Source organism: Opisthorchis viverrini (assembly GCF_000715545.1).
Source record: "Opisthorchis viverrini unplaced genomic scaffold opera_v5_70, whole genome shotgun sequence".
Taxonomy (NCBI): domain Eukaryota; kingdom Metazoa; phylum Platyhelminthes; class Trematoda; order Opisthorchiida; family Opisthorchiidae; genus Opisthorchis; species Opisthorchis viverrini.
In genome coordinates this window covers 753,072-774,227 of record NW_008751726.1, presented here as the reverse complement: position 1 = coordinate 774,227, position 21,156 = coordinate 753,072, and the positions used below count along the sequence as shown (strand labels likewise).

At 43.4% G+C, this 21,156-nt stretch overlaps 1 protein-coding gene across 1 annotated transcript in view; it reads right to left on the bottom strand.

Moving 5' to 3' along the window:
* The window catches only part of T265_04324 (hypothetical protein), a gene marked incomplete at both ends in the record, with an annotated part of 40,013 nt that overhangs the window by 4,562 nt on the left and 14,295 nt on the right, over nucleotides 1-21,156 (bottom strand). Inside the window, 4 exons of the mRNA XM_009169033.1 lie at nucleotides 4,743-4,872; nucleotides 13,888-13,981; nucleotides 17,215-17,340; nucleotides 19,375-19,539. Coding sequence (XP_009167297.1) covers nucleotides 4,743-4,872; nucleotides 13,888-13,981; nucleotides 17,215-17,340; nucleotides 19,375-19,539 — 515 coding nt within the window. The remainder of the gene's footprint in view (nucleotides 1-4,742; nucleotides 4,873-13,887; nucleotides 13,982-17,214; nucleotides 17,341-19,374; nucleotides 19,540-21,156) is intronic.

The following is a 21,156-nucleotide window of genomic DNA, read 5'->3' as shown; positions in this document are numbered from 1 at the left end:
CCCGAGTAGCTGGGGAGGGGGATAGACGGCTCAGTGGCTAGAGTTTACTGACCGGAAGGTCCGGGGATCTAACCAGACTTCTACCTCTCAATTTCCCCTGTCTAGGCTCGGGCAATCTGGCAGTATCAAAGCCCTCGTGCATCCTTCGGTTGGTGTGGTAGCCAGGTACTGAAAGTGTGCTACAGCTGAACGATTGCAATTACCTAACAGTCACTAAGTCATGGACTTAGAATTTAACCGGATGCTTAAGAACTTTGTCACATGAGCTCTTTTTTATACTGAAACTAACCACGTTGACATAGAGGGATGGGACACGTCAGCCTTTATCGACTGGTGTTTCTGGTACGATCCAACTGCACCCAACTGATGAGTTTAAACGAACAAGAAAACGCTCGTGCAGCTCAGACTTTCGCGATCCACACATTGATCTAATTGTCTGGAGTTGTTCTTTTGACAACAACTCACGGAATCGCAAAAGATGACCCCAGTAAACTCACACCCGGCAGGACTCACCTCATTTTGTCGCCGTTGTTTTATACAGACAAAAAAACAAGCAGTAATTTGCTTTGGAAGCTCGGAATTTTCCGGTACATAGCACATGACTCAAGCGTCGGAGCAAAAACAAATTCAGAACCTCCAAACTAAGTCCCTGTTGATCCAAGTAAGGACCACCACAGAAAATATTCGCTCTGAATTTGAAGAGGATGCAAGAAGTATTGCCGCAGAGGCTGATCAGCTAGTTAGACCTAATCGTAGCTTGCGTGTCCGTTGGTCAATAATAAGAGGATTGTTGTGTGACGTCCGAACACATGATCACAGTTGTATACGTGCTTTTATAAAGTGGGCCTGTGGGCCTCATGTGCGCAATACATCCGTGTTTTCTACGCTCACTTTGAACCTACAATAGTTACGTGATCAAGTGGATCCGTTTCCATAAACGTTTTCTTCATGCTATTTTGTTGCTTCCATCTGGGAACACGCCAGGTCGTTCATTGGTCAACCTAACTATGTAGAGCAGAACCTTTCGGTGTCTGAGTGAACGAATTTTAATGACAACTCAGCTTTCTAGAGATCTCGATGAGTAGAAGACTCGACGGAGCTCTATGCTACTCAGTCCACCAAAAGATCAAATGGGGTGGACAATATCCTCATTTCACGTGCTTTGAAAATACTATCTATCGTCATATTCTGTCTTTTATTAATTTGCTAATCAAAATGATTTCTTGACTTGCTTTGAAAATCTGTCGGAAACTTTAACTATAAACAGTTAAGTGTCATCTGTAAATTTTGGAAGACTTGAAAATTATGAGACCTACAAGAATTAGATTTGAAGATGCTAATTGCACACGGGGATGGGGCTTTTGGGGCTAACGAAATCCTCTGTAATTTGTTCTTTTTCACTCTTTCTGCCCACTTCGTTGTTACGTAGGGTGATTAGGTGATTGTCATCACAAACCGATTTAACGACCGGATTAGCTCTCGTTAGTGATTCAGTGTCCGACCAGATGCTAATGTCCGTCGGAAACAGCGGCCTGTTCCCGTCATGTTGAGTCCTACTTACCGAAAACAGGAACTCTGGCTTCTATATTCTGTGTAACACAATTCAACTGTCTGCTCGAGATCATTTCTGGATCAACAGCTCGAATGGGACGTTTACTGACCATATTTCTGTTCTGCGAGCGTTCAATACTCTACTTTAGAAACTTCTCAAATACTGAACACGATTTTCCACAAGTGAAAAATAATTACCTCCTTAGGCTTTGGCTTCTGGTAATAGAATAATAAAATTATCTCTACGTTTATTATTATTTCGCCAGCTTTATTATGATATTGAGTTTATTTTATTTTTTGCTTAATCAGCTGACTACCGTACACTGAAAGTCTTGCTCGGTTGCGGGAGCGAGAGACAAGGATTGCTGCGGTTAATTCGGCGGTACCAACTACCTTTGAACTACAAGTGTGAATCACTACAATTAGGTTTCTGATACACTGTGCAGACTTCCAAGTGTGAAAACTAGAACACAGAGACATGAATGAAACATATCACTTATAACCAACAGACAGTGAGCTGCAACTCTTGAACTCATTAGCGAACATGAAAAGTATTATGCATACTTAAAAGTCACATGAATCTACCAATGATTTATGGGCACACTGAACTATCAGAATAGCTGCGGATTTGTAAACAGATTTGTACTTTATGAGAAGAACGTCTTGTCATGCAACAGAGCCTAATTTCAACGGGCGTTTAGGGGGTCATGCAATGCATCTTGTTACCTGTGACTATTATTGAATTCCACTATGAAAACCACTGTTTGTTACCAACAGATTTGTACTTTATGAGAAGAACGTCCTGTCATGCAACAGAGCCTAATTTGAACGGCCGTTTGGGGTCATGCAATGCATCTTTTTACCTGTGACTATTATTGTTACTGCTGTGCACGCGAACATTCGAAAGACAGTGTGCGCTGGTACACTGATCTAATCCACACAGTATCCAACGCGGACATAGATAAATGATGTGTTCAATAATATGGACCAGTTTGCAAAGACTAGCACAAAGAAAACTCGGCTACAAAGTGTTCCCACAGTAAATAGCCTAAAGCCCCCCTGATATGGTGAAAGGACCGCAACGGCGATGATTGATTGTCTCCGCTATTTGTTTACACGTTTATAGTTTATCAGAAGAGGTTATTTCGAATAAAGATCCGCACTTTCGAAGTGAATTCCGTCAGCGTTTGGACACTACCTACTACAACAGAAGTTCTAGCGCGGTACCACACAGTCCATCCGTTAATCCTGTGCCTGAGAGACAGAACTGCCCTTTAGAAGAGTCGACACTAGAAAGCTGGACTACAGGTGAAGCTTGGGATAATTCGCCTAATCAAAACGTACTGTGTAATGAACAGAATGCAGCGCAATCACTGCTTGGAAGACGACTGCAAGTTGTTTTTACACACGAAGAAGTGCTAAAATGCCAATCCAGAGAAAATTAAACGATTATAAACATATCAGTTTTAATACAGACGTCCAAGTGAATCGTTGCGAAATGCCTATGCAGAGACAGGAAAAACTAGCTAAGGCCAATCACTGCAGTTGAAGCCGTGGTTCACAAGGAACCACAATTTAAGTGAGAACGGGAAAGTGAACGCCAGGCGACTACCTACCAAATACTGTCGGAAGCGTCCACTGCGACCGTTTTTATAGCAGTCCTTAATTTAGAGAACCTGTTCCATTCCAAAAGTTCGTGCAAAACGACGGTCTGAAGGTATGATGCGGTTTCCCAACCAATAAATTAATGATATTCATCCGGCCAGGTATTCCGGAGCCGTGAACGAAATATACATTCACAAAAATGGTAAAAATGAATTTATCCTAAATAGACGGACAGACGGCGTTGTCTTCCTGTGGGTTATCTTACCTTGGTCATCATTTCCGCTCTGTACACGTCGCTCTTACTCACGCAGTGTCAATCAACGGTTGTCGTCACGGACTCGTCCAGTATTCAGATTATCTTTCCTATAGCTTCACTGTTCCACTAAACGTTGCTGTCTATCGTGTCTGTGTTCTTTTAGTTTTATGGTGACTCAATGACAAACGGTCCGTTGTTGTTTTGAATTTTACTTGACGAACATACGCTCATCCATAAGGTTTGCTGCAAACACACTTGTACACAGCCAAGAATACACGTACCATAGGTCAGCGAACAATAGAAGTGACTTTCTGAGAAATTCTTAAAATAAATGGTTATACAGAAATACACGTTCTCGTAAACAGAAAGACTACATCGCCATACTACGTCCCGAAAAAAAGAATGTAGTCGCGAGCCTTCTAATCAAGGGCGATCATATAGCAAGGAACTTTTATCAGGTTAACTTCGAAGTAAAGTTACCCAGCTTGTCCCGATTACTATCAGGTCGCTGTAATCTGTTATTTATGGGTTCATTAGTAGATGATGGAACGGATCGGTACATTTCAGTTTCGAATACATAGATACAAACATGAACCGTGCAATCAATCAAGCGAAATCCGAGAATAGCAATCACTCGACTGTGATCAGTGCAGCTTGCAATTCCAATCTGAGACTAATGGGATTTAGTGCAGTCGTACTGGTTAACGCTAGAGAGGCAGCGTTGATCCGAAACTCGTGTCTACTCTGAAGCTGACCGTGTCTTACTTTGTATGCTGTTGCTATTTTACAAATGTCATTCGCCGTGCCTTCCACCTGGAAAAATCAACTGAAGTATCAACATCTTACGTCTACGTTTGCCTGCTATGAAAATGATATGGATAAAAGGGATTCGCTGTTTTAAACAATCAGATTCGGAGGGGAGAAACCGAACGTTCATGGATGAACTCAAACAGACGCGAGCATATTCGCTTGCGCGTGAAGCAGTACAAATGTCAGAGGTGATTGGTCGAAAAGAATGCTGATGTGACGATAAAATTACCAAGCGGGAAGCTTTAGGTAGTAAACGGTTTGTCCGCGCAGTCAACCCTTTACATAAGCGACAATGAACTGTAAGCATAACTGACCGTTTGGAGCTCAGGACAATTAGGAGGACCAACCATCAAAGTGTATTCTTGCGCAGAAAACTTAAATAACAAATACCGAGACTCTGAGATAAAATGGTGATTGATAAGAGCTACGACTATTCCGGACAGGATGCAAGGTAGAAGGAATAATCTATGTAACTCCGTAATTAATGGGATAATCTTGATAAGTAAAAGGCCTCACCTACCGTTGGGGACAGTGGGATCGTCTGTGTAACCAAGAGAGGCCGGTGGCTCGGTTGCTTTGGGATCGGCAACGTACTGACCAACCACCACATCATTAAGTGAAACGGGCTGAACGCTGCGCAACGCCTTAACCTACAATGAAACAGAAATAAGGTTTTCGTTTTGAGAGGAAAATAGCTTTGAAGCCCTTCAAACAGGCGTAATCCCGAACTTCTACGTCTGTCGAAAATTCCAAATAAGCGACTAATTCTCCTATGGAACCGTCAATTTCTCAATCATACAACAAACACGCCCTGATTGAAAAAAAAACTGAAAGCACAGGAAAACAGGTCAAGACAGTGCCGTACTCCCAAGTAGTTCATCAACATTAGATTTTGGGTGGAACAAGTAACTCAAGCATAATAACATGGAGAGACGAATTTTTGCCTTATTAATTGTATGGTAGGGGAAAGGCACATAGCAAATCCTAATCATAGGGTTCAAGCTTGACGTGTATGTGGATAGCCGAACGGGTGAGTGAATGGAGGGTGAAAATCCAACAAACGTCGAGAAATAGCAATATGCATTTGAAACACAGGTTGGATACAGTGGTGACAATACACACGTCCTTTATCTGTACAGAGGTAAAAAAAAGACGAAAGCTGTCCAGGCCTTCGGAAACTCATCTAAGCAGTCAGAAATGGATTCGGATAGTGGCTATGATAACCAGGAGTTTAGTATTTATCCTCTGAGCTATTTGTAGGTGACAAACCACAGACGATGGAGTGACGTTCGTTAGAAGGGACATACTGAATGAGTCGTTTCATATCGGTTTCCCGAAAGGTGGCCTTTTCTTATCCCTCTATACATAAAATCTTCACACATCTCAACCGCCTGGGAAGACGATGCCACTTTCGGTAGATCCCAGCAACTTCCTGTTGAGACTGTCATAGAATGTCCTCCACATTTTTCTATTGCACCAGCCTAAGAAATTCTTTACCACATCACGGAGCCATAGTTCCCTGATAAGAACAAAAATAAATGACACAAACATTGGACGCCATAGCAACAACCCGAAAGAGAAATTTCAGGCCAGCTTCGTCAGCGGATGCAGCGGGGTCGAAAAATAGAGAACCGGAACTGGGCCTCAGTACACAAAGAGAAAACGGAGAAACTGATCTAAGCGTGGTTCATACAGACAGCCCATAGAAAGCTGACGCGGAGCAGTTTTGATAAGACCTGACTGAACCGTGGAAGACCAGCGTTGACCCCAGGAAATCCATTGTGAACATTATGCCAAACTGGGGTGTTTTGTTTTACTGAAGAAAGTCACCTCTCTGTGGGCCTCAGCTTGTAGCAGTCCCATTGGCAACTCAGCGATGAGGACGTCCAGGGATCCCAGTTTTTCGTTGTTCTAACCAATTTCTGAGCTGCCATTTAAATCACCATAATCAAGGACATTGCTTAAGCGGATCGAGACACATTACAACACCATAGAATCTAGGATTGAGAAAAAACTCCGACACATGGTTCTTCAGACAAATGGGAACCGATGAAACTTTAATTGGCGATCGCTCAGGAAGCTAAATACGACTAATATAACAGCAATGACAGGTAAACGAATCACAACCCATACATCAAGTGCGTCGCTGAAATGACTGCAGCGCCTATACAACATAATACGACGGCCATTCATAAACCTCCAAGTATGTTACGGGAGGACGCTACCAAAGCCAAAGTATAGATTGGATATATTGAAGAACAACACCAATACAAGTATTGCGATAAAAACGCTACATCGGACAGATTGAAAGAAAGCTTTCCGCGAGAATACATGAACACAAACTCGCTACTGGAAGACAGGCACAATTCTCCCTCACATCAATGTACTGGAACGATGTTCACACACTGGCTGAAGTAAGAACGAAGAAAGAAAGCGAAGTTATGGAAACGTGGCATTCCGCCGAAGACGCCAAGACAAAAGCCATCCAGTTATCGCCCACTAATGACAACAGAGCGCCAGAACCACACAGCTCGAAACTGCACAAGGAACCAAAGAGGAACTCTGAGTAAAAAATATGCACCAAACCAGTAAATTAAAGAAACGATTTGCATAACGGGCGGGTGCATGAATACCCGCCACTGCAATGCAGAAAACACGGAACTGCAACAAAGCAATCAACTTCGTGACCAGACCACAACGCAATCCAATTTGAGGATAGGCTAACTGAGAAAAGAAACTACTAAAAATAGTCATTGAGGTACTGCATCAAACCAAAGAAATAGCACAAAGCAATACAAATAACAAATATACCAACGAATTTCCGGTAAGACTGTATCCCGATGGGCCAAAAATATCCAGATATAAGAAATACTCTTCAAAAGCTATATTAACAAACACAGGTGATCAGGAAGTACCCAGTCAACCGCCCATCGACCATATCTTCCAGTTCGGTTTGTAAGTTAAGTGCCAAGCTTGGTGAACATATCAACAACTACCTGATCAATACCCATCAGGCCAACCAACAGATCCATCAGTCTAACAGCAAGGTGATAGATGATAAACACCAAGAAATTTCGAAGAAACCGTTTCAGAAAGACCGAAATTCGAAAAACCAACCAACTATTAGTGATAACTATGTGACCCAGGTCTGCGTTTGAAAGGCAAGCGAGGATGCTTGAGTCGAACGAACTCGAGTCCAACAACATCTGCACAACGTTTGCTTGTGCAACAATGTATCGTGTGTGTCTGACTGATCAAGGATAATACCGGATGACACGTCTCCAGATAAGGGACAGGTAATTCAGTGTGAATACAGCTGCTTCTGTTCAAGTGCTAATTCTTTCTCCAAAGGTTCGTAAGGATTAAATCCCGCTGAAACCCGACTATTCCGCTTTTGAGGTGGTTCCAAACAAAACGGGAAAGCTGTTTCCTTAGGTTAGTAAGGTTGCTTTTCTAGAACTGGCGTCGAAGTGGAAAAGTCAGTTAGTTGTAGCTCAAAGTCAGTAAGGCAAGGGCTACAGTGGACACTCATAGAGCCACGTAGCCAACTGGGACTGGGTAAGGCTGGTTTTCAATTCATAGAAGGGACACAGAGGATGGGAGGGGGGTAATCAAAGCCCTTCTGAAACATTGAAGATTGATTCACGGCGAGTAACCTACCCCACAGAAATTACGATCTTCTTCAAGTCTTCTGTTAGCATGGCTCAAACACATTTCCAGGACTGCTGACGAATTAAGTATCCTAATCGAATGCTGTTAGGTAATCTGAACGGCGTAGCTAGGCCGCTGGGTGTGATGCTTTTACCAGATAGGAAAAAAACTGGCTCTTTATTCTAAGGGACCATTATTCGGGAAGCCAAACTCCAGGAAGTTTACAGCAGGGGTAGTGTTGAACCAAGGAGATTCAAAAGTATTTGATTACTCGCACAGAACTAACCGATGGAATACGGAAAAGGTTTTGTTCACCTCAAACGTAGGAGGAGTCAAAAAATACGAAATTTACTACAAACACCCAAAAATTTCAATGCGAATGCTACATAAAAGGACATTGTTTTGGCTTTTTCACCGCATCCAGATACACGGCGTGATAAGACGGTATTCGGTAAGGATGCCCTAGAGAGCAAGGAATCAGCGCAAAAATACAGGGAATAGAAGTCGTTGCCACCCGAAAAAATAAATGAGCCCAGCCATAAAATGAGTGACAGGATCTCACGTACCCTCATGTGTTTATTCAGGGATTTATAAAAATTATATACTCCTTGTGTTGGCACATTAAAGGAACTGAAAATTTTATATAAAGCTGTTAAAAAAAATTGCACAAACAGAAAGTTTTTATTTGAGAAACCTGAATAGTGGTGAACGGAATCGTAGGTCGTGGGGAAAAACAAAGGATTGAAAACGATGAACTGAATGGGATTTGTGTGGATTGGTGGGAGAAAATAATGGTCCAGTGGTTCCAGATGTTCTGAGTAGCCCAACAGAAAGAACTAAGCACTTGTCAGCTTTAGGCAGAGAGCGATCGACCGTCACAGTCAGGCCACTTACTTTTTCATCCGCTACACGGTCACCATAGGACTTCTGTGTATGAATACCACAACAAGGAAGTAGATAATTTTATTCCATGCGGATAACCACAGATATCACCTCTTACTGTCCATTCAATATATACTTAGGTGAGTATTACCAAACCTAGCCAATGTACCATTGCCAAAAACACTGAATAATTGTACAGATGAGGGTGTCTAAAGATCTGTGCTCCACTACACAATGCAACCACACAGTGGACTTACAACTGGGTAAAATTCATTTAAAAGTGATCACATTCACTTGGATCGCAAATTAAAACCATTATCGGGGAAATGGGGGCTATATTATCAAGACGGTGGCCGGCAGTCAACTAGGTGTCTGGACGGAGGTCTTATCGACCGCGGAGGGGACTGGGTCTGACAGCTGAAAGTAACCTGTTTATATATTCAGAGCTATCGTATTATCACTTGGACTCTAGCTGGAATGACGAAAAGATCGGACATAAGCCATTTTTGTTTCTTCACACAACGCTTTTAAATCAGTATCTATATTTCTCCAAAGAAGTGCTTGAAAATAGAACAAATAATAGTCGACACGACACGAGAATGACGAAGCATACAAAAGCACGCACTCACGGGTCAATGAGGACTTGTTCGTTGACGATACGCAAACGATAGTCTAGAAATAATGATAGTTGATGCAATGATACATGTCACATGCCTCCTATCCTGGTCAGTTGAGTAGTCACTGGCATTCTGGATGAAAGTGTTCTTTCGAAGAGACCGAAATACAAGTGGCACAATTATTGCAGCCAGAGGAATCCAACAGAAACGTCATAGAATCAGTCACTCCACAGAATGCCAGAATTTTTCAGCCTCATCAAAGCTTCTCGGGCTCGGAACAAAGCCCAGCTGCGGGCCTGCGCAACTAACTCGAGCCAGTTCGGAATTGACATTGAATTCAAACGAGTTTGCCTTTTTGTCCAAGTCTTGTTCAGCCTTTACGATCGGTTGCAGTTCAATAACAGTTGGATGGTTACTTGTTTAATATCGGCCAGAATATTGGTGCGTAAGTCCACTGCTCGTATGCGGTTGTCTTCAGATCACTGTACCTTACTTTCGTACTCCGAAGCGGAAATAAAGTGGCAAAGGCGTTGGACCCAGCGGTTCTTGATCTGGCTTTAGTACAAAAATTTCCGGAACTCTTGTCTATTATCAGTGTACACCGGAGATTCAACATGAAACATTAATTATTAAGGTTTATGCATGGGAGATAGCATGATGCACGGCTTTCTTCTATATCTACAACATGCTATCCACAGACGTGACGGTAAGTGGCGAAGTTAACGCACGAATTGCAAAGGTTAGCAAGGCACCTGGTCATCGTAAAAAACGCATCTTGGGCAATCATCATTCGCACATGGACAAGATGGTAAGGCGTCGGTCTCTTGTGCTTCACTATTGTATGGCAGCGGAAATTGGATACCGAAAGACACGTTTGGGTTCTTGGTTGATTTTACCTACAGTGTCTTGGAGAAATCCTTTCGGTCAAATGAACGAATCAAATGCCGAATACGGGAGTCCTTCACCGCAAGAAAAACACTGTTGGGGCTGAGTGGCGTATGGTGGGAAAGCGGTTCCACTGTTTAGGCCACTCGAAATGAACTACCAAACTGGCAATCCAGAACAACTTGCTGATGAGCACAAAATCGGGGACCTAACACTAGAGGGGGAAGTCTGCAAGCTTCTCATTGCCAAATTAGAGGAAAAAGATGGGGTTATTTGTCGACGAGTGTTAGACGATTGGTTAGAGACAGTACACACATTCTTCTGCAGCACATCGTTATCGTGTCATAAACACGGGCCTCATGTTCACGACAAACCTAAGGTCAACTGGACCGAGCCAGCTAGCTGTTTTATTAACACACTTCGTCAGGGTACTTCGAGCAAAAAATCATTGGGCTACTGCTACTTCCAATCCGCACTGCTGGACCGGGAAAGAAACGTGGATTGTGAATTTGGAATGCCTTAGGGCTCAGAAATATACGCGTATCTCCTTAATCAAGCATTACCATCCTTTCAGCCTGAAGAGAACAGCAGTGCATTCCTCAGCCAGTGCCTATGTAACAGAGTGAATCCATCTGCGAGGACGAGACCATGCACGACCGTGTGGATAATGGAGCACATGTTCACAGGAATTCACAGTCAATACAGTAGCCACAGAGATGTCAGTTTGACTCCCATTGTAACAAGGTTTTTGGCGTTGTCGATCCTCCTCCTTTTTACGACGGCACGCGGAACCAGTGAGCATGACGCGGGATTTCGACTGGGTAGAGCTTGCGCGGACCACACCTTCACGATCCGTCAGGTGTTGGAGCAACGCCATGTATACTCAAAAGCCAATCCCCCAACTCTTTTGATCAGTGTTGCGAAGTAATGTGCGAAATCCTAGTGTTCTCTGATTACAAAAACATTCTATAGCTTCATGTGAGTCCGATTCGGAGGAGAAGTGCCTAAAATTCGGTAAGGGACATGGTAAAACTCACATCGCTGTTTGCCATCGGATCTACGGAAAAATCGGGATTACCATCATAGCGATGGTCAAAATATTATCTTCAGTTCAGTCCTTCTAAGTCGGAGTGTTTTAATTTTACAATCTTTGGAGGTGAAACAAGGTGTCCTAAAGGCTGTAAAACTCCAATGTGCTACTATAGAATCCCAGTCGCTTGCTCAATTATGGTGACATTAAAGAAATGAACAAACACGTACGTCCATCAGTTTGACCTTAATGCGCAGGCGACACTATTCGTGATTTTCAGGTCGTCATCATGTGTGTGTAAGCGGCATCCACGATGGAAGATTCTAGTCTACGGTTCGAAAATTGGCTTAATAGAAGACTGCACATCAGGCATTTCGGCGCAGTGTGGTTCACCATACTAAGGCTTGGATTCTCAAGTATGTAGACGACGGTGTATTGCGGTGTTGCGGACACACGTGATGAACTGTGATACTCAGCCGGAGAACTTACGAACGCTGATGAGAAGTGCGAACACATCACCCGTTATCACGTGTCAAGCTCCATTAGATGGAGTCTGCACCAAGACTGAAACATGATTCTTGAGGTAGTTGCGCGCAGGCTGTTACACAAACTGACCACCGGCAAACAGGCTGACCGGTCAGGGACACAATGACGGGGAAAAGGAAGTTTATCACACTTTGATAGTTTCAGACAGATGACTTCACAATTGTGGCTTCTGGTGACCATCGCCGTACAGCCCATAACAGACCGTGACAAACCACAGTAAGCTATGCTACTGCGATGGTTGTTTGACCTCTGAACATAACGGACCCTCCCACACATTCTGCAGGATACACCACAAATCTCACGTTAAACTATGGCTAAATACAGGGTACCATACGTGTCCAGTCTGCGATTGACTTGTAAGTAATGCAGGTCAATAGTCTGTCCATAGAAGACATGCTGATTCTAACTATCAGTCTAATTCCATTTAGGCGAAGTCATCCATTGTTGATTCTCTAGACAACCGTTCAATGCATAATGGTTCCCTTTCGCATCCAGATGCAGATGTTTTCTGAATTTGTGGCCAGTTTAAATCTGGAAATCTTGGAGTATCGGACCACGTACTGGAAGATTTCGAAACGCTATCAAACCCATGTGTAAATCAGCACACCTGAAGGTATGCGATGTTATTCCTTTCTTCCCCCCATTAAATTATCGTTCACCTGTAACACCTTCCATACCACTCGAAGGGAGCACGAGGTTGCCCAAGCCTAGATAAGGGAAGTCGAGAGGCAGAGGTCGGGTTCGAACCAAGGACCTTCCGGTTAGTAAATTCGCGCGCTAACCACTGAACCATCTCGCTCCAGCATTAAATTATGCAGAAGTTTTGACATGGATTTCGAACATAAACTAATGCTTTCTATCAACAATCGATCTATGGTATCAAAGAGACAACCCCGCATGTAGGCCATCGTATGTAAGTACCCACTCGTACGTCACAACGCCCTACACGTTCTTCGAATGTCCGTATCTGGGTTCAGCACACTGACAATCAAACCCGTGAGAGGAACGATTGCATCGTTCTCAACAGCATTGATCAAGGTGTTGCAGTGTCCAAGCATCATTTTTCGAATCTTTTATTTACAAACTAGTGGCAAGAAATGATCACTACGGGTATTGTAGTGACCTCTGCGTCTGAATGGACCACTTGATATTGATCTACTGCAGAAACGGCATCACAAACCGTGGACGATCCCCAATTATGATTCAATTCTTCAAACCGTGCAGACAGCGAACTGAAGATCACTGTCTTCTGTTTGTGAGTCAATCATATATGACTTCCTAATCATTTCAGCCAAAAGTTCCTTCGACTACGACAGACCTCGGAACATTTGCCGAATATGTTTGACGCTCCACTACAAACCGGTGAGCTTGTTACTAGTTCAGGTGCCCATTGTCTGCTTATGAACTGTCATAATCAACCTCAGCATCGCACCGTTGTACAGAGCTCCAGATAAAACGCTGGTTTACTTTGATACCTAACCCGACAAAGTATCCAGGAAATATTTCATATTTCTGTGGGTATACATGATCTCCAAAGTATGGACTGGTTTAAATACGTTATTGTCTTTAGCGAGATGCACTCATTTGCAAGAGACCCACCTGGAACCCAGCTGAATCTCTCGTTTGTGATGTCTCCAGGCAACTCAATGTGCTACACTAGGCCGCCTCATTTTTCAGATGGTACAATATTCGAGATGTCGCGATACATGTATCTATGTAAGGTTGCTGAAGAAGAACTGCTGTCCAAGAATTCTGCACAACCTTACGTATAAAGTTATTGTCTTGCTCATGCGGAGAACGGAATTCACCCGTTGGTGTTAAATACAATTAGAAACACTGTAGTTGGGACCTCGAAACCTGTGAGTATTGCAGATATCAAGCACAGATCCATTACAACTGCCGATAATCGGCTGCCAACTGAAATGAACTTAACGAAGTTGAATGAAGTCAATTCGGAGGTGGAATTATCCAAACCATCACATATGCAACACGATATTAGAATTTTAGGATGGACTGGAAAAAGCCATTCGGGGGAAAGCATTTAATAAACGCACCTTCTCATTACGAATATCATCAGCTCCAAGCGATTTTGGTTGTTCCATTGCGATTAATGAGAGTATCTGCATCAAGTGATTCTGCACAACGTCACTGAAAATAAAGATTGTTGTGAATTATTTTCTTGACAAACTACTAATACAGGAGCACACATATCGAAGAATGAACGGTTCAAAGATGGTATCGAATGTAACTCAGATTTGTCTGTAGCCTTGTCGATATCGCGTCTTAAGATATTACAGTTGGGTTTCGTGATAACTGGGTTCTCTTGTCGGTAGTGTACAAACCAAAAAAGTGAATCTACGCCCAACCGATATATCTAATGTTATGTGCTATATACATATATATCATATATAATGACTGATGAGCATTCAGCGCAGATTGGCGAAGCGGTCGTAAGTATTCTGTCAGTAAAGCACCACTAATTGATGAATACCGTGGGGCTACATGGGATTCGGAGTTGACAGCACTAATCCACTAGTACAGACTGCGTAAGGTGTGCAGATAACAGATGAATAAACGGCTGAATAATGCACGGTTATTTGGTTTTCAGTCTTGTGTGAGGAGAGGATTCAATAGTCTATTAGTGCCACTTGTCTGTTATGAGGTTGAGTGGATGAATGGTCTTCATTCGATCGCTAGTTGGATAAAAACGCACTGAAAATTGAAGTGTTCTTCCATGCATTGCTGTTCATTAACAGTTAGTTGGGTTATACTCTTTTACTGTCTTGGAGTAAGGTTCTAGTTTTGCGACAGAAGTAAAAAAACAAGCAACAATGAAGACACTGAAGGTGATCGGATGGGCCAGTAGTGGTCTGGTCCTCGTATTGGCCAATGAAATAAAAAGACTGGTAAAAACCCGTTTAGTTCCCGAAGAGCCTAGCCACATGAAGAATCCCATAACCGGTTGATTGCCCATTACGAACTACTTAACTGAGGGCAATGCACCATGAGTAAATTCATGATAAGAGCTGGCCCTCTTTTGGCAGTGTCCTGAAGCTACACGACCTGCTAAGCACAAGAGTAGATGAAACAAGGTTGTTCTGATAGAGATCACCACGTAGAAGGGAACTTCTAAGCCTCTTCTGGAGAGTGAACTACGTAGGTTTTACGTAGTTTTAAATGACTTTTAGATGACTTTAAATGACGTTTAAATGACTTAAACGTTATTCTGCTGATTTCTTGAAGTACGGGCTTTACTCACCTTTTCGATAAACATCTAGACTTTGGCAGTGCGCCGGCAGAAAAGAGGTATATCGAAATTTACCTGAGCTAGAAAAATCACTTGCTTGTATCCTTCTTTTGGGCACATAGTAACATAGCAGGATTCAGTTGACTGCAACGTGTCCACAATTAAATGGCGCTTCACCCAGTCAAAACCGCTAGATAGTCCTCTATCATTATGAGCTCATGGTGGGCAGTATATGATGTGGGAACATGAAATGGGGTATTAAGGAATCTTAGTGCCCACCTGGTTAGGGTCAGTGCGATTCGACCCGTACTGGTTGAGCATAGTAGTCATAAAGCATTCGCTTCCTAGCCGAACTACCGGTCAGCATCAGGCTTGTGTTGAGGAATATTTGTGAGTGAAGCTAGCTAAAATCCGTTAAAACTGATTGCGCCCGCAGTTAATGTGTATCTACGCTCGTCCCATATATGGCTTTTCCACAATGAGTAAAAGATAGACGCCGCTGCTCGGCGCCAAAAGGCGAAGTTTCCAAAGAAGCCTATTAATTAGAGAAAAGGTATTTTTGGGACCTTTTTTTGACAGAGGCTGCACCCCGCTGATCTTTTTCATCCAGAGTCATTTTCTTTCAGACTGTTTGGTTCGTCTTTCATGAACGAAACATCAGTTTTACAACGGTCTCCGCTACAACGAAAGTTGACATTGGTCAGTCGTCATGCACTGCCTGAGAGTGACCACCACCTCGTAGTCGTGAATGGTGACCGACTGCACACTGGACGTCCAAAGGTAGCTGAACACAATCCGAACCTTTTAGCATCGTGATGTTCCTCCTCCTGTGAATCGTCAGAATAACCACAGATCCGGTCTTGATATTTACCTGAAGATGTAGGCGTTTCTTCCTATCGCAGTAACGTTAGGCGAGGTGCGTCTTTATTGGATTTTAGCAGTTCGATGAACTCATGGGTGCGATCGAACGGGTCTGATGAATACTTGAGGGTGGAGGGAGATAACCGTGATCCGCCAAATCTTTTAGTACGAATCGCGGTCTTTCGGGAACGGCCATTGTTTTTGGTACCTCTATAAAGCAAACCGTAATTGAAACACTAAAAACGTCGATTGAATTTCTTCCTTTTTATGCAGGCTCTCCAAGACACAAAGCTGGTTCTGGTATAAGTTCCTCAAGCAAGGCGTTAAACCACCTTTTTAAATGAATGGTAGAGGCAGCAGCCGGCAGCAGTGTGATACATTTTGAATGCCAGCAATCGGGCTGAAGGATCAATTTCGTCGCGGTTGATGCTGTTTGAAGCATATTCCACAGGAATCGGGTGTACGCTTCTCAGAGTCTTCGCAACGGGAAAAGAGCCAGAAGAACTTTTCTTTAGGTTCAGAGGCCAACATTACCAGCGCCAATACACCGGTGCCAAATCCGTGTGTGACCTGCAACGGCAGTATTTCATGAGTTGCGCTTTCAATAACTAATAACAGAACTCAGACTGATCAACCCAAGTGACAACTCCTTCCACTAAATCGTTTCGAGACCACGCGCCACCAAAGTTGTGTAATAGTTCGTGAACACTTTGACGTTCGAATTGGTTTAGGGATTTGCACTTTACTTTTGAAAAGCGGCAACGTCCGCTTCAAGGCGCGTTCACAAAGGAAAATGGACCTGTACAGCTGAATTAACAATAAAAAAGTGAACTGCCATCAAGCAATTCAGCAACGAATGGGGTGAAGCAATGATTGGAATAATTATAACGACCACTGTGGAGTTAACGATCAGCATCATAACTCACTCCGATCCGTCGTCAGTACCAAGCAGATGCATCGAAAATAATGGATAGGAATAAATTTGACATATGGGGATCCTGCACCACCGTAAATAAACACAAAACGCCTGATATGTTTTGTAGTGCTCATATGTCCCCATAGCTGGAGTGTTGCCTGCCAGGGAGTCGTAGAGCCAGAATGGAAAATATGCACGACGCATTTTCATTCACATTTATCAGACGCCGAGAATTTCGCGGGACCGGAGTAAAGTGTTCCAGTTAGTGAGGCGGTACCATTTAGAGAGACTGCTGTAACTCATAACAAAACACGTCCAAATAAATATCAATTAACAGAGATATTGACCATTACTCACCGAATAATACCAAACTGATCAAAGTAGCCACCGCGACCTTCAGTACCAAAAGGTTCTTTGAAACTGATTGTGACATTGTCAATATGGTCGCAATTCCACAGCGAGTTAAGGATGTGATTTGAGAAGCTACGAGGGATGAGAGAAGGAAAGCTTGAAAAAGATAAGTGGAAGAACACCGGGAGACTGGGCACAGTAATCCAACCGACGATAAGGACATTTTATTTTCTCCTAGGGGGCTGAGTCTTCGCGGAAGGGGGGCTAGCACTTGGCCCAATACTAGTGCTACAGATGGCTGAAACTGGAAAAGTGTTTTTGGCGAGCTTTTCAGCGTTTTTTACTAAGACGGCCAGGTCCTACTGAATTTTGACAGTCCTCATCTGAACTCATGGCTGTCACTTCAAAGCGAAAGTTTTGGCTACCCACTAAGAAAAATATTTTTATTCACATCACAAACGAGAGATTCAGCTGGGTTCCAGGTGAATCTCTCTAAAAACCAAATTAGTTTGCAAATGAGTGTATATTCAGGTTTTCCGTTGCCTTTGCTCTTTGATTTCATTCTCTATTGAGTTAGTTCCCAAACAAGCGTCTTTATAACCAAATATCCCAAAAGTCGCCTTCAAAGGAGCCTCTACTCCAGCACCTTCTAGCCCATTGGACTAAGGTGGTTCCATGCTCAGCGTAGCACAGTCTACGCCCACCTTCGCAGGAACAGCATCCATTGTAAAATGTGGTAAAATAGGGGTCTACTACACAGTCACCTAGATTTGAGGGATGATTTACAAGCATCCTGTTTCTATCAGCATTCGACAGCATTCGTACACAAAACATCAGCAAGTGGTTCGAACCAACCCTCCTCCTGTCTACTTTTGGGTAACCTGGTAGTATTCAAACCATCGTACTTCCTTCACATGGCATGGCAGCTAGGTGTTAATGCTGAACGATTATTTTTTTGCAGCAGTACGTTCAATGATTAGCTACCTGAGTAAAACCGAAAGACAGGTTGTACGCGATCGAGTCGAGCTTTGTTGTTGTCCATCCACTGCCGTGGGATTGGTTCGCCAGACAAGCGACGATTTGCGGTCATTCACACTCCGTTTTGTGTAGTAAGTACCCAGCTTCCCTCTCCGTATGCTTCGACTGAGTGGGCTTCTTACGGTACCAACCATTCCTAGCACACGGTATGGTACTTCGAAGCCGCGGAAGATCGTACCGTGGCTGGAAAGCTACTGGCTTATTAATGCCTAACTCGCATTACTGTGTGTTTTTCGTCGTGCTGCCTAATATCACTATTCTTTCAAGGTCGTATGGTAGCAGCTAACCGGATCCAATTGTGGCTACTCGCATTGCCCATCATGAAAGCTTTGTAAATCAATCCTTCAAAAATCAGTACAACGTGAGCCTGTATTTACTCTGAGATATCTGCGCTATTGTACTGTTATGACGACTCCTGAGTGTTTGACCTCACCCCAAACGTTGCCCACCCTAGGTCATTGGCTCCCATGTTGTTTCCTAGCACAGGGAGTTTACGAAAACCTGCAAACTTACCGGCTTATCATCCTGCTGATATTTTTAAAACGACCATATGTCGATTCGTCTACTAACTTCGCTTTAACAGCGCATCGAAAACCTACCTAATCCCGCACACGTTCCATCAATAGACTGGACATTTCAGAGCGATATTCAGTGTTCTGAAGATGCAAGACAATTAAAGCTACTTTCCAGAAACTCCAGTGTGAGATGCTATGGTTCTGAAGAGCAGGTTAACTGCATTTCCAAAAAAGTATACCACCGAAGGTTGTATGTGCATTTCTTTCAAACAGTGCTCATTGGGGATGATACGAAGACTGGAGCGAAAGATCTCGTCACAACATAATAGTCTGAAGAAATTACTAGAGATTTCAATTACCGAGACCTGTAAATTTTATGCAGCGCTGCTTAATGGGAGTCTAATGTAATGCAGCCGTAAAAATTGGGACCAGGTTGTTTGGTTCGCTTCAGTGAAGCGTTCACTTCTGGGGGAGGCAACACTGCGCACGTATATGGAAAAAATTTGACCATGGATCCCCGTCTTATTTCATGATCGGGAAAATTGTGGAAGTAGAAAGCAGGGACCAATGATTTGCGGCAAAGATGACAGCGACAGGGAAGTATAGAATTTACCGTAGCATTATCAGATTTTGAACCATTTCCTTGCCCAGATAGTGATCGATTCTGTAGATTTGAGATTCCGTGAAGCGCTCTGCAAGATGTGCCGAAAGAGCGTTGGAAGAAGAAAGATCATGTCCAAATGGTTTTTCGATAATCAGACGTGTCCAAACTGCTGGGCTAACGAGGAAAGAGAAATAAGATTACTCAAGGCAAATGGAACAAAAAACGTGAATTCACCTTGTAGGAAATCACATGCCGGAGAAAATCTGGCTTCAAAAGTCAACGATAGAAACACACCACACATCATCTGACGTACCTACCGATGGCTGTTGGTTAAAGCAAGGTCAAAAGTTCACTTAAGAAAAGATCGATCCACCGCCAAACAAGTACTCACGGGCAGATATAAGGTCTTTTAGGTCTCTTACTGGCAAAACGTGGGATTAGCAACAATGCTACCGCGACCTGAATTTTGAATGTGTAAGCCGGTGGAAAATAAAGGAACAAGAAGCCTGATATTCGACTACATCATCACCATTGACGGCACAACACTAGTGTTCAGCACTTAAGCTTCGCTGCCTTAAACAGTGGAGCAAACAAGGCTTTGTTAGGACAACGGCACATTTAACAGTCGAGAGTGTTCTATTAGAGACATGAGTGAAGTAGCCTGTGAATGCTTCGAAAAAGAAGAGAGTGCCTTGGGAAACGATTGAAAGTGTCCTCCTCAATCAAACGAAATACTTTCAAGGTTTTGCTATCATGTGTCGCCCGTCTAGAATCCCATCCAATAGACTCTGGTTGCGCAATCGGAAGGACGAAAGTGCCTGTCAGGCGATATAACCTGGCTGAAGTTGACGTAACACATTACTCACGAGGTTGCTGAAATGTCTTCCGCAGCCCATGACCAGCTTCGACCCTCTTGGGGTTTCTGGTGTCTCCCACGATTACCGAACTGGTGCGCAAATATGTCTAGTTGTCGAATTTCGTGCAATTTGGGTTCAAATAGAAGATAACGTTGAACGAAACTCGGAGGCTGCGCCTACCTGGTGAGCTCCAAAAATAGCGAAACCGGTCATGAGCTATCGAAGGGTTTTCAGCGGCTTTATGAGTAATGTGTAACGTCTGGATGAAGCTAGCTGTTCACCGGAGGATTGTGATTCGCAACTCAACAACTTACAGTCTTCCTAGTCAGGTTCATCGAACAATCATTCCGGACGACAATCATGTGGTATCGCGTACATGGAACAAGCAATAATACGATCTACAGAGCACTCTTTACAGCTCGATAACTAGAGTGATTCTGCCTCACTCCGGTTCCATCACTGGGAAGCCAACCATTCGTGAAGGATTAAGCCTTCCTGTCGAGTCTTGGTCAACCTGACAGTATTTCAGCCTCCGTGACTCTTTGGGGCTCCATGGCAGCTATACACCGAAAAGAGTGCTACGGCTGAAAAACGATTTTTTTGCGCCGAACAGTTCAATTCCGAATGATCTCCTTCAACGTTACACCACCTGGAAAAACTGACATGCAGGCAGCCCTTTACCTTGAAAAGGCCTAATGACATTTTTCTACCAGGAGCACGCCAGCACAACTGAACTCGACATTTCTACCAGACCGTCTCAAGTTGAATTGCCACTTCGGTGTCCTGATTGATCGCGCAACGATTTCGCAGTGCATCGCTGAGTAGTTACCACACGTAAACTGCTTATCGTCTTAGGCTATACATCTATCAACTTTAGCTCCAAGGCACCATAGGACGAGTATGCGGCTCAGCTGGATGAAGTACTTCGTATATA